Below are 15,055 nucleotides of genomic sequence, written 5' to 3' on the forward strand. Positions count from 1 at the left end.
AACTAATAATATTATTCTTGCCTCAGATTTCTGGAACAGATTGCTTTTGTCTGCTCTTAAATGTAAGCAAATACCTGGTTGAGAAATATAGGACTATACTAACAATGGTTACGATAGAAAATATATATTTATATAGTGGCAGTAGTAAGGCCTGAGAAGTAAACCATAACCTTGGCTTTGCCAAGATATGTCATTTAAACAGTGTCAATTTCAATTTTGTAATTTACTAAATGAGATTTCAGGCTGAATATTCTCTTTCAGTTTTAAAATTATTAAAAGATCAAGTATTAGCTTCTAGAAAAGCTTAGCAATGCTTTTTCATAATAAGTAACTCTAAATAAGCAAATATTTAAATTAGCATTTTACTAATTTTAATTTCATGGATCTATTTATCTTTATAATATAAAATATTATATTAATTAATTATCTAATATAATACACAAGCATCTCATTATCTTTCACTGTATAGTGACAAAAATTCATTAATGCCAATTCTATTAGCTATTATATATTAAGCAATCTACACAATATATTAATTTTAAGATGTTTTTGTAACTTTTTTCTGTATATTTAATGTAGTACTCAACACTTACAAAGAAGATATTGCAAAACATAATAATAAATAAATTTTAACATATCACTGTACTTAAGAATTAGTGTTGTTAGGAACATATCCTCAACAATATACTATTTCATTCTGCAATCAGTTATTTAGGTTTGTGTGGTTTTTTTTCAGCTTTACAAAAATTCTACCATATTTGAATGCAATCTTCTGAGACATTTCTGAAAAATTATTTCAATCAACATTTTGTTTCTAAGATTGTCCCTAATGTTGTAGCTATGTTGCTATTCATTTATTTTCTCTATGATATAAATAATCACATATTGCATCTATTCAGCCATTGTTGGACATTTGTAATTTCCTGTTGTTGTTCCTATTAATTATGCTGGTGGTGTATGTTTTCAAGAGATTTTCCTTTGGATATGATCCAAGGAAATGGCTGGATCTTGGACATGAGAGTATACAACCATATGAATTATTACATGTAGTTTACTTTAATTTTCAGTCATTCCCATTGGTCTATATCCAATCCAGCACTTGGAGAATCTTGTCAAACTTCTTGATATTGTGTCAATATTGTTGTGATTAAAAGATAACTTATTTTGGTTAAGCTGTATTTCTTTAAATACGATTGATGTTGAAAACTTTCACGTTTATTTGCCATTTATATTATTCTTCTGTTAAATGTTTGTCCTTCATTGTACCCATTTTTATATTGAGCTGTCTCTTTTTCTTATTGATTCAATACATTGCATTATATATTAGAGATACAGATCCTTTGTCAGTTGTGTGTGCTGCAAATATTTTCACTCATTTTGTGACATTTTGTCTTCTTTGTGGCATATTTGGAGGAAATGAAAAAAATCACATTTCACTGTAATCAAATTTATCAATGCTTCCTTTATGATTAGTGCATTTTTATATTTTGAAATCTTTCATGAGCTTTAATATATTACATGCTAATATTTTTTCTAAAGTATGTATAGTTTTTGCCTTATACATTTAAGTCCTTAATTATTTAAAATTATTTTTGTGTATAGTGTAGTTATGGCCCATATTATAATGATGATAATGACGTGGTTACAAGCTTTACTAAAACTATTTCTTGATCAATCTGTACTTTCCCTATTGATCTGCAATAGCATTATTACCATATATTAAATTTCTATATATAGTAGATTTGTGGCTGTGTTCTGTTTTCTGTTTCTGTTTGTCTATCCCTTTGACACTTTCAAAGTGACCTAGGTTCTAATACCAAATAATAAGGCTTGATAAATGGTAAAGCAATTATCCTTTATTGTACTTCATTCAAGTCTGGACAATCTTAGTACTTATAAATCTTAGAATCAGCTTTCATTTCTCATTGGATGTCTATTAGATTACATCAAAAATACACATCAATTTGGAGAAGCTGGCTTTATTTATGATATTTTGTCTTCCAACCACATAGGCAATATACCTCTTAATTACTTTAGATCTACTTTAATGACATTCAATAAAATGTTTTGCATATGTCTTTCAAATACTTTGTTAGATTTATTTCAAGGATCCTTATAGCTTTGTTTATTAACTCTTGTTAGTTTTTGACCATTAAGAATAATGTTTGTTGTACTTTTTGTTGTTGTTTGTTGAATGTATCCTTAATCAGCTTCAGAGGATACATTCTGTTCCTAGATTGCAAAGAGTTTTCTTTTTTGATTTTGCTTTGTTTTGTTTAGAATGTATGGACATTAAATTTTATTTTTTGTTTTTTTCTATGTGTATTAAGATAAACATCTATGTATTTTTTGTCCCTCTTTTAATTCATTACCGTTTTGGATAACTTTTATGCTTTTTAAAATTCCCTTCTTCATTTCTTCTCTCCCTCCCACTTTCCTTCCTTCCTTCCTCCCTCCCTCCCTTCTTTCTTTCCTTGGTTTAATGCCAAACTATGCAAGCATTCCTAGAACTAAACTGATGACAGACTTTCATTTCCATTCCAGTAGAGTGGGTTTGATATTATTTTGTTTAGTCCAATACAGCTAATATCTCTCATGAGTGGGAGCATATGGTATTAATATTAAAGTTTTACTGGCCACAAAAAAACAAGTTGTAGAGTATTTCCTCCTTACACTGTCTTCTGGGGAAAAGATGTATAAGACTGAAGTCACCTGTATCTTTAACTGTAGATAAAACTACCTAGGCCTGATTTTTTACCTAAAAATTGAGTTTCTTTAGTTATTGAAGTACTACTCTGATTTTCTACTTCTTTTAAAAGTACCTATGACATGTCTAATCCATCCATATTCTTAATGGATAATTAAAAATGGATAATTTAAAAATCCATTATCTTTAATATCTTCTGTGGGTATATATATATTCCCTTTTTCCTAATGTGTTTAGTTTTTGCCTTCTCATTAATTTTTCCATTATGAATTCTTCAGTTTTAGCTTTGATGCATAAAATAAACCAAACATTTAACTTTTCTTATATCTCAGAACTAATAAACTTACTGAAATATGAGAAGACTGCACTCAAGAAGTATTTTAAAATATTAACTGTAATATTTTGATGTTTACCAGAGTTATATATGAATTCCATGCTAAGTTCTAATTTAAATTATTATTTATTTTTCCCCAAGTATGACTTGACACCACAAACTGCATATATTCTCCTGTAAGAAAAATTTTACCCTGGTATAAAGAACTTTACTTTCTATTTTCTCCAAGTTGATTTAGACTGGAAACCTTGAATGTTTTAAAGATTATGTATTTTTTTTTCCAACTACTCTATTTTTCTTAGATTAATGATGAAACCAGGTGTTCATCCCTTAGACTCTGACAGCATACAATGAATTCTGACAACTTTCTCCCATTTCAGTTCCTGAATAACATGTAATTTCCTTGATATGACAAAATATCATTTTAGCATTCATGTCATGCCTTGGTGTTCATTTTTCATTTTTCTGTAAGTTAATGAGTTCTAACAAAGAATGCCATCATAAAGTTGTCTTTTGCCAAAAGTCCTGCTGCAGCATATGGGGCTAGTGACAAGCTACAGTATTAAGGAGATTGGTTTTAAACCAAGCCTCTAAAGTGTGCATGGAAATACTAAATGCATTCTTATGTGTTTTGCAGACAATCCGAGTTTACTGAGCCATGTCACAGTGGTTATTAGAGTTCTGGATGTCAATGACAATCCACCCGAACTTGCCAGGGAATATGATATTGTTGTCTGTGAAAATTCTAAGCCTGGCCAGGTAAGTTAATTTTTTCCTACCTAGCATTTGAATGGAAGAAAAATAAGCAGCTCTATTTCTATTATTCTTAGGTATAATCCTCAAAGATCCCCCAGTGTTATTTTTGTGCTTAGGAAAAATAATTTTATAAAGCTTTATTTTAAGTACCAAATAGGTTTTTTGAGACTCATAGAAAATACATTTTCTCCAGATCCCAAATGTAATTCAACAAATGAACTCATTCATGTATACATTTATTATACCAATAAAATGATATTGAATGGTTTTGGTACAGCCCTGTGTTAAATGAGGAGGAAACAGTGAACTCTTCCTGTCCTAATGAAGCTTAGGGACTAGAGTGGGGAGGAGAGACTGGCCTGGTCTACATATTTTGGACGGAATGAGGGAGTCACATACAGTGGCCATTGAGTGATATTGATACTAGAAGATGATTAGGTTTTAACATGAAGAGTGGGAATGATTGGTGGAGGTGGGGAGAGGGAAGGATGGAGAGAAGAGCTTGAACATAAGACATGAATCTGGATGTAATATGACAGCCAGCATGACAATTCTTAAGGGAGGCCAGTGTTTTGATGCCCATAAAGCAAGTGGGACATGGGAAGGGAATGTGCATCTGTCTTCTCTGCTGTGTAACAAATTACACAAACTTAGCAACTTAAAACAACACATATTTATCATCTCATAGTTTCTGCAGATCAGAATTCTGCTCATGGCTTAGCTAGGTCTTTGCAGGAGTCTCATAAGACGTAATCAAGCTGAGTTCTTACCTGAGGTTTGGGGATCTCTTCCGAGCTCACGTGGTTGTTGGTGGCATTCAGTTAATTTCAGCTGCAGACCTGAGAGCTTCAGGATGTTCCTTGGCTCTTCAGTGTTCCCCAGAGTTCTGAAATGCCACCCAGAGTTTGTGTGTGTGTGTGTGTGTGTGTGTGTGTGTGTGTGTGTGTGATATGGGTTCCCCAACATGGCCACTTACTTCATCAAACAAGTAAACAGAGTCCCTCTGGTGAGTCTGACAGTCTCATATAATGACCAGAATAAATATATCATCCAAAATTATTTTAAATCATTTTGAAGCTTGTGACAAAATTATAGTCCTGAGAAACATTGCCTTGTGTATTTGTGTATGAGGGATAATCAACTATGGCTTGCTAAAGTTATCATTGATTATATGTTTTTAATATTTCCAGGGGAGGTATTTACATATATATATATATATATATATATATATATATATATATATATATATATATATATATATGGAGGGCACTTTATGTAAAAACATGAAATTTTCTCATGTTCATTTCTCACTAGAAAATTAGAAAATGTGAATGAGGACAAAATGACTGAAAATTATATTTGAAAGTATTTACAGGTTATCTGGTTTACTCTTAGCAATGTATTAAGATTATCACTTCCAGTGCTTAAATATTTTTCCATATCACCATTTCAAAAACAGTATTTTATGGTACAGATATATAATGAATTACTTAGCAAATCGTACTTCAATTGTGTTAGAAATGGATGCACACATCCTAGAATTATTTTCTTAACATATATTATACAAGTACAATTGAGAAAAATGTTAAACATGCAAATAGAAAATTTAGATTTAAAAAATACAGCCACTTAATATAGGATTTCAATTTTGGTAATAACATCAGATTAGACATAGCTGAAGAGAAAATAGTGAACTGGAAAGTAGGTTAGATTAAATATTCATGTTAAAGCATGGAAAGACAAGAAGATAGAAAACATTAATAAGAATATGAAAGATATGGAACATGCAGGTCTAATACACAAGTTATCCAATTCTCAGAGGGATATTAAACAAGAGAATTGGGCAGAAGTAATATTTGAGGAGCTCATGACTGAAATTTTTTCCATACTGTTGGCAAGCAACAAGTCAAAAATTCAAGAAGCATAGAAAAAAACAAAAACAAAAATCTAAGCAACCATTTACAAAAATAACTTTACCTAGATGAATTGAAATAAAATTTCAGAAATAAAATTAAGTTTAAAATTTAAAACATCTAGAAAAAAAAGACATAATACTGTTAGGGGATAAAACGGATGTAGTGCCAGGCAAAGAGTTCTTGGATGACACCAAAAACATAATCCATAAAAGAAAAAAAAATGATAAATTGGACTTGATCAAATCTAAACATTTTTGCTTTCTGAAAGACCCTGTTAAGAGGATAAGAAGAAAAACCACATAGTGGGAAAAGATACTTGCACACCATTTATCCAATGAAGGATTAGTATGTAGAATATAAAAATAATACTCAAAACCTTTAAAAGAACAATTTCAAAGCTGATTATTTAATCAGGAAGAATGAAAGATTAAAAAAATAAAATAAAAAAAGGAAAGATAAATCCAAGAGCCAGAGATACTATCTAACAACCATGAATTCTTTTGTGTACCAAAAATAGTCCTTAAAAATAAAGAAAAGAAAAGCTCGTATTTAGGCAAAAACAAACAACAACAACAAAAAAGTGACAATTCCTTGCCAATACACACATTAAAGCTTTTTTTGGAAAAAGAAAAAGGAAACTAATCAAATTGGCATCTTGGAGTGGTAAGAATCCGTAAAGACCAAAGCAATCAGTAAATATATTGTTAACAATAAATTATTAATGAATGAATAGAAAACAAAGGAACATTTTCTGGGGTTTAAAATATACATAGTATACATGGGAACAAGGTATCAGAAGGAAGGAGACAAAGTTAAAATATTCTAAACTCCTTAAATTTGGGGTAATTGAGAAAATACTAATTTATAATAGATTTTATGTGTCAAGAATGAATACAGTAATTTTTAGTTTAAGTAATAAAATAGTAAAAGACTATGTAACTAACAAGATAATAGAAATTGGAATTTAAAATACGCCTAAATAAATTGATGTTGACAGTTTTATTTCTCAACCTTTATTATGTTTATTAAAATGTTCATTCAATTAAATAGTTCGTATATTTACAAAATTGTTGCATGTGACTTTATCTTGCTTTTTTATATTTTATGATACAAAGATAAAGGGAAAAATCTTTTTATATAAGACATATTTTCAAGGATTCTAGAAAGGCATATTTAAAAACTAAAATGTAAACTTAATAAAATATGAAGTATATAACCAATTTAATATTTCCAAAATAACCCTGTGAATTTCTGTAAAGTTTTTAAAATTCAAAGTTAGAGTGACAAATTTTCATATTTGCTCTTGAGATATAGTTTTGTTTTATAACACAAGATAGGTAAAATAAAAGAGAAAGTCTTACTACACAAATTTATAATAGCTAGGTAGAAGTCATGGTAATTTTTTAAAAACCAAGAAATAAGATAATAAATATGGAACAAGTAGAAAAATAAAAAGCAGACAAATATAATGTAAACTTAAAGAAGTATATATCAATATTTATGTTAAAATAAAATCACCAAAATATTTAAGAAATGTCTACTGAGATTATTGTGCTGAGAGTTTTAGTATGCTTTTGTCAGAAACTGATAGAATAATCACATAAAATTTTATTAAGGAAACTGAAAATTGAATACCACAATTAAGAAGCTTTACTGTTTAACAAATATAGAACATTGCATTGAACAACTTTAGATTATGCATTCTTTCAAAACTTACACAAAACATTGACCAAAATTTACCATGTTCAGGACCACAAGGCAAGTTTTAATAATTTTCAAAGAATTGGTCTCATTTTTATTACAATAAAATAATGCAAGATACTAATTCAAAAATATTGCTAGAAAAACTCCATCAGAAATGAAGAAAGACACTTCTAAATAAACAATGAGCCAATAAAGTAATAAAAATTGAAAATAGTTAAATGTAGTGATAATCAAAATATACTGAATCAAAAAGGAAAAAAGGGCAATCAGTTTTTTACTCATTTTATGCTGACAACAAACTTTGAAATCAAAACCTGAGAAAGATATAATTTGAATTATAGATATTCTCTTTCATGAACATAGAAATATCATAAATAAAATATTGTCAAAGCAAATCCAGAAAAAATAATTACTTTAAAATGAAAAGGAGAAAAATCAAAATTCATTTTCATAGGTGAAGCCAAAGGTTTTGATAAAGTTAAACATTCATTAATAATAAAAATACTACTAATAATAGTGGTAATACTACTATACAGTAGTTGAAATTGTGAATAAAATTGAGCACAAGTTCAAACTTGTGCTAAATATAAGGTCAATATAAATGTATTTCTTCCTTTTCTTTGTATTAGAAACAATTAGAAAATGAAACTTAAAACACTATACCATTTAATATCACTTTAAGAAAATAAAATATCTAGAAATAAATACTGCTTTTCTTAGGTATTGATCACCTAATCTATAAATAACATTTTTTAGTAAACTTAGGACCTTTCCCTCACTGAATCTTTGTTTCTTTGGTTCCTAGGTTATTCAGAGAATTTAAACTTAGATCATTTGAAATGTGACATAAAGAATCAAAAATCATCAGCTTTTATTAGATGTTTTCTTTTTAGATTATGTCTTCTAAAATGTTTGTTTTAATTAACTAATTAATTAATTAATAATTTTTACTGCAAGGATAAAGTGTAATCTTGTATTAGGAGCAGCTCACACATACCAGTTTTGTAGGTGTAGGTGAAATTACTGAATTTCTGAGCAGATGATACTCAGCCCTTGCTCTTGGATCAACTGATCCTCCCCTGTGGATGTAAACATCTTCTCTGTAATTGAAAATGCTAATCTCAGTTTTCTGGCTTGAACTCTCTTCATATTGGCATGTGACCTTGAATTTTTCCATTGACCTCGCGTGTTGTCCACTTTTTGCTCATGAAGAAGTCCATTCAGACATTCTCACTGGCCATGCTCTCCTCTTAATGTCACATTGTTAGCCTGGGTCCCTCTATTTTACCCTCCACACTGACCACCTAAACTCTGTAGCCTTCCTAAGAAGTAATTTAGTGTGATGTTGACAAATGCTCTCTTAATCTCTAAAATGAAGAAAATTGTCTAAAATGAAGAAAATCTCTAAAATGAAGAAAAAAGGGCCCTTCCAAGCTTGAGATTCTATGAGTATATGACTAGATAAGTCTTAAATTCCTTTAAGTGTGGGTTGTCTTGTTCTCCTCAGGTGAAAAGTTATTCCATTTTTTAGAGAGGGTTAAATCTGTGACAAACTGTTTCTTTTGTGAGTCCCATTAGCCATTTATATAGTATTTATCTTTTTTTCATATAACTGTTACTATTTTCAAGACATAATTGCTAGACCTAGCCCCCCAAAGTTCTAATATATTTTTTATGTGATTATTTCTTATTCTTTGTAAACTATATTCACATTTAGCATCATTGCTCTCTTTAGTATTGCATGATTTTAGATGTCACTGTAAGAAAACTGGATTCTTTATGTTATCTGAGCTTTTGTTTCCAACTCTTTCACCAAAATGAATTTAGACTTTTCATTGAGGGAATAAAAACATCATTTTAAAAGTATTGCTTATTACACCTGCATTTAAACAAATCATTACCCATTCATGTAGTCAATTGTATGATTAACCCATTACAGTGGAAAATTGTCTGAATCTTTCTATTATTTAATTTTGAGGTCTTTTGTTCATTTACTCTTATGGTTGTAGCATTTCTGGAGAAACTGTATATTTTGATGAAGAGATGGAATAGGAAATTATTTAAATAATGATTTGTGAAATAGCTTTTCTGAAGAGTATTTGTATTGCCACAGTTCCTCTTTCTATGACAATTGCTTTTAGAATTACAGACACTTCTGTTATGGATGTTGTGCATTTAAATGTAACAGCATGTGGCTACAGCTGAGACTGGTCTTTTCTGAAAGCAGAGGTTCAAACCACATGTAAGAGCAGAGTTCAGGTCGATTCAGGTATCAGTATAAACTTCAACAATATATTTCTCTGAGTTAATATATTTTCCTGTTCTGAAAAAAATTTTAAGTACCTTGCATAAAAAAATACTAAAAAGAAAATCATGCATGCATGAAATTTGAAATCAGTTCCCAAAGAAGAGTGAATTCAAAATAGTTGAGATGTGCCTGTACCTAGAAGCTTTGAGAAATAACAAAGGGAATGCTTTCTGTCTTATTCGTATTGACTTTTCCCTCTGTATTTTTTCTTTTTAGAAGTAAACTTAGAAAACATAACATATAAAAGAAAACATTTTATTACATAACACCAGCCTCTGCCCCCATGATATCCATGGTATTATTGATATTATTAACAGTACAACTTTGTATGAAAAAAGTTAACTAGATCGGTAGAGATTTTACATCTTATCAAAGATAAACCTCAGCTAAATAACAAAAGTTGGTATTATTATCAAATGAAATGATCATTTGAGATCATATTATAAGGCAAGCTCTATTAATTAAAAGAAGATGCAATGTGTTCCATAGAATTTCCTTTTAATTTGCTTTAGTTAGGGTTAGCTATTTACCAAACAGAAGACTATGTTATTTGTATAAATTTCTGACACTATTTTTCCTAATTAAAGTACTCTAGAAGTGATAGATTTTAAACATGTTTTAAACACATTTAAACAATGGGATACATTTATTTAATAAAAGGAATATAAAATTGGTTTTAATTATTTTCTACCAAAGGTGAATCCTTATTCATGGACATTATCAAAAAATTCTGCTAGTAATTATTTGTAAATACCATCAATCAATTTGAGTTTTCTCTCCCTTTGTTAGAGTAAATCTCAGATCTTTCAAAATAATCAAATGCGTTATGTACTTATTGCATAATGTGCAAGTGATAGAAAACATTTGAGTCCAGTTAAAAGGAAAGAGAATCAGAAAATAAATTTTTTATGGATCATACATCACCAACTAGCTGCACAAACAGAGAGCACAGGTAGCACAGTGTAGATAAATCAATGTGTCTGAAAAAATGGTAGAAAATATTGATGAATGGAAACATAGCAACTATCTGATATCTGCCAGAAGTTTAAATCTTCTAAAAATCATAAACATGTTAACTTCTTAGGTATGTTTTCTATTAAATGTCTGAGGAAGCAAATGGAAATCCCATTTCCTAATGAAAGAGAAAAGGTGATTAGTAAAACAACCAAAAAAGAAATTGAATATAACTTCTCTCAACAAGAGAATATCTAGGAGTTCTAAATTAAAAAAAAAAAAGACCAACATACTAGGTTTTTAGAATCATCTCTCAGAAATATTATGGAAAAATATTTAAGTACAGATACATGTCCAACACTTCAACAAAAGTTCAAGATGAATCAGTCACTCTTAAACAAGATGTGGTAACCAACTTATCATTTACTATGTAGATGAGACTGAGAACTCTTTCTGAGGAAGAAAAATTGCCATAAGTGAGCTTCCTGGTAAATTGAGATTTGAAATTACCTGTATAAAAATGAAAGGGATATTTATATTTTAGAGATAACACAAAAATAGTAAACATAATATAATATGAATTATATCAGTGTTTAACAAATTGAATAGGCTTATGTTTGTAAAAATTTAAGAAAATTTAAAATAAGTGATAAATTAACTTTGAAATGAGAAGAAAAGAAAATTGTTCCAAAGCATTGATAACAGAAAACATAAATAGCTCAGTTTATTTAAATTAATTGTTCTTTACCAATTCCCTCCAGAGTTACATTCTAGGATAAGAAGTGAACTTGCAAATGTGTCAGTATGTTATGAGGTATCACTGAGGAAATAGGATTGTAAATTGGAGAATCACAATGAATGAAGAATAAGAGTGAGAAGACATTTATTTTCCCAAAGAAAAATTTATACGGCTGTCCCTTAGAATCTGTGGGGAATTGGTTCCAGGACCCCACCCCCCTCAGGATAACAGAATCCACAAGTGCTCAAATCCCTTATAACAAATGGTGTAGTGTTTGCATATAACCTACACACATCCTCCCATATACTTTAAATCATCTCTTATAATATCTTATAATACCTAATACAATGTGAATACTATGTAAATTGTTGCAAATACAATGTAAATGCCATCTAAATAGTTGCCACAGCATGGCATCAAGTTTTACTTTTTGGAACTTTCTGGAATTTTAAAAAATATTTTTGGCCCATGGTGGTTGAATCCACAGATTCAGAACCACGGACATGGAGGGCTGACAGTATTTGTTTTATCTAACCCTGAAAACAACCTTGAAAATTTGATATTTTATTTCAATTTGATACTAAGTAACTAACGTGTAGAAAATGTAGTTGTGTTCTTCAGATTTTGCACACTCTAAATGCTATGGAGCTTTTCCTGTGCTTGAGAAAAATCATAAAGATTGCTTCTGATTATCCATCAGTTTATTCTATTTATAGTCAAAAGGCAATAACAAGAAAGAAAAAAAAAAAAGATCTGTCCAGATACTAGTTGTGCTTTCAATGAAAAAAAAAAAATCAGCAGCTATGTAAATTTTCAGTTCATAGATAAATAATATGGAGGGAAATAATGAAGAATGATAGAAACTTCTTGGAATATGTAGGGAGAGGGGCTTTCACCAGGATCTCCTGCTGAGAAAGTAAATTCTGAATGGTGATGGGAAAGGGCATAAGGAATGAGCCATGGGCATATATGGAGGAAATTGGTCACTTTTATACCCTGAAGCTCTTTCTTCACTTTCACTTCATGAAAACACATGCTTTTCTGCTCCTACTCTCCCTGACCACTCATTCTCAGTACCTTTATATTCCTCCTCGTCTCCCTCACAAGCTAACAGTCTCAGTACCTGGAGAGGAATTTAGGTTTTAACTATGATGCATTTTGGTGGATTATCTCACCTGTAAAATATTGAAATACGGTGAAACTGAGTAAAATGTTCTTAGAAATCATATCAATTTTTGAAATGCACGTACTATATTTCATATGCAGGAAATACTATTTTTCTGGCTCTACTTTCTCTCTGTTTTCAATTTCTCTAAGGAAAAGCTAGAAAGAGTACACTTGAGCATTAGGATACTAATTTTTTTTCAAAAGTAAAATATCATCTTGCTTGTTTGTTTCAATATTACTTTTAAAGATTGTAATGACTCTAACGATCGGAATGTGTATGCTGCTCTTAGGCTACCTGGGATATTTTTTTATATATTCTAACTTTCTCTGTTTCTTAATGTGTGTAAAGTCCAAATTTGTGTATTGCTTTCTCTCAACCACTAGGGATTAAAAAATTCCTAAAGCTCTGGGTGGTCTAGTTTTACCTCTGCCAGATTTTTACAGATTTGAGGCACATCACACTCTTTTTGGGACTCAGAGTCCTCGTCTCTAAAATACAGGGGCTGGATCATGATCTCAAAGGTCTCCTAAAACAAAAAATTATGACTCTAGTGCTTTTTCATTTGCTGACTGAGACCAACATGTACAGAAAGGCTGTTCTACATCAACACTGGAATATTGGTATTTGTACAAACCATATTTCACGTCTCCCTAAACAAGCGTTCACACAAAACCTTACAACTAATTGGCCCCAAGGTACTGTCGGTAATAAAGGGAAAAAAAATTAAATGTTTGTGCCATGCTAGAAAATAAAGTGTGAATGATTATATGGTGTGCCATAATACATTTCTTAAAGTCTAATGCAAGGGAGAGCAAATTAGCTCATACCTTTACTAGAATAAGAATTTGAAAACACTCAAGTTGGATATTGAAAATGTTATAATATTAAAATCAAGGGACGAAGCCAAATTAAATTTACTATTTAATTTTGTCTTTTCTTTAGATTATTCATACCATCAGTGCCACTGATAAGGATGATTTTGCCAATGGACAAAGGTTTAACTTCTTTCTTGATGAGCATCTGTCTATAAACCCAAACTTCACTCTGAAGGACAATGAAGGTGAACATGAATACATATATTTTTTGATCTTTGTGGTATCTGCTTTGACTTGATATGGAATAAGCCTGAGCAGCTTTGCTTTATTCTTATATACTCATGAACAGCTTGCAAATCAACATTCAAAGTCAGTTTGATGTTAATGTGTTATGATCCGTGAATAGCTTGTGTTTAAAATTGAGCCATATGTACAAATAACTTTCAATGAGTTTATTCAGAAGCATCCCTTTAAACAAGAAATGTTCATGTAATATGCTCTTGGGCAACTTTTAAGAGAAATCTTAGCTGACAAACATGTTTATGAGAACTGCTGCAACTGCTAGGAGGTGGAAAAAATTTAAATTAGGATAAATGAAAAATATGTCCTAGGGACCATTAGAAAAGGAACTGCAATGTTTGAAATCATCTTGCTTTAGCAAGGCTATCAAGATGTGCTGTACAAATTATATTTCCCCTTGTTATTATGAATATTTTTCCAAAATATGGGTAGATACATATGCATAATTACAGAGCACTGTGGAAATTTTTGAATTATTTTTGTTTAGCCTTCTTATTGTGTAGGGAAAAAAGAACATAATAACTAGAGAAGATTCACCATGATTTAGAATCCTGATTTGGTAGATTCCTCAAAGTTGTGTAAAAGTCATTCTTCCGTATGGAAGGGAAACAGCAAGCCACTCAATATGTACAGTGCTCTGACTGGCATCAACTTTCTTCTTCTCAAAAGTAGTTTTTGATCACATATATCTGAATATACTGTTATTTAAGATTTAAGACGTGCCTCAGAATCACATGAAAGAAACAATAGCATGTACATTTTGAAGTAGTTAATTCCTTCTCTGTACCCTTCATGTAGAAGCATTTTCAAATTCAAGCAAAAATAAAATCACTAAATGACAACCCACTAAACATTTTTTCCATTATCCCTAAGCTTCCTTAAATAATCATAACAGGGATACTAAATTGTGCATGTGGCCATAACAAAATTCATATAAAAATACCAAGCTTGTTTGTCTCTCTCAGTTTAACTATCCCTGTGGTCAGCTGTACTTATGGCAATACATATTTATTCATGTTTGTGTATGACAAATTGTATTAAATTGACTATTGAACATTTATTTACATCTGAACATCCAACCCTACAATCCCAAATGTATTTAAATATTATAATTAACTATGCTAAATATCTGAAAATCAATTCATATTTTCCCATATTCAAATAATTGCAGAATTTGGAGAGCATTCAACTTTCTGCTTTAATAAACTGAAATTTACTATATTTAGAAACACATATTTAGAAATCATATTTCAGTTGAATTTTTTCCATTCCAATTAAAAATTTATTTACATTTTAAAAACAATTTTAATTTGATGATATTATAAAGAAAAATTGACTTAGATCTGAAGATGTG

General features: G+C 30.2%; 1 protein-coding gene across 5 annotated transcripts in view; it reads left to right on the forward strand.

The window, feature by feature from the left end:
• The window catches only part of CDH18 (cadherin 18), a 1,015,987-nt gene that overhangs the window by 965,471 nt on the left and 35,461 nt on the right, over positions 1 to 15,055 (forward strand). For all 5 annotated transcript variants that reach the window (XM_049707304.1, XM_049707305.1, XM_004276373.3 and 2 more), the window contains 2 exons: positions 3,679 to 3,800; positions 13,529 to 13,646. In XM_049707304.1, the coding sequence (XP_049563261.1) occupies positions 3,679 to 3,800; positions 13,529 to 13,646 (240 nt within the window). The remainder of the gene's footprint in view (positions 1 to 3,678; positions 3,801 to 13,528; positions 13,647 to 15,055) is intronic.

The sequence above is a fragment of the Orcinus orca genome, chromosome 3, assembly GCF_937001465.1.
Source record: "Orcinus orca chromosome 3, mOrcOrc1.1, whole genome shotgun sequence".
NCBI lineage: Eukaryota > Metazoa > Chordata > Mammalia > Artiodactyla > Delphinidae > Orcinus > Orcinus orca.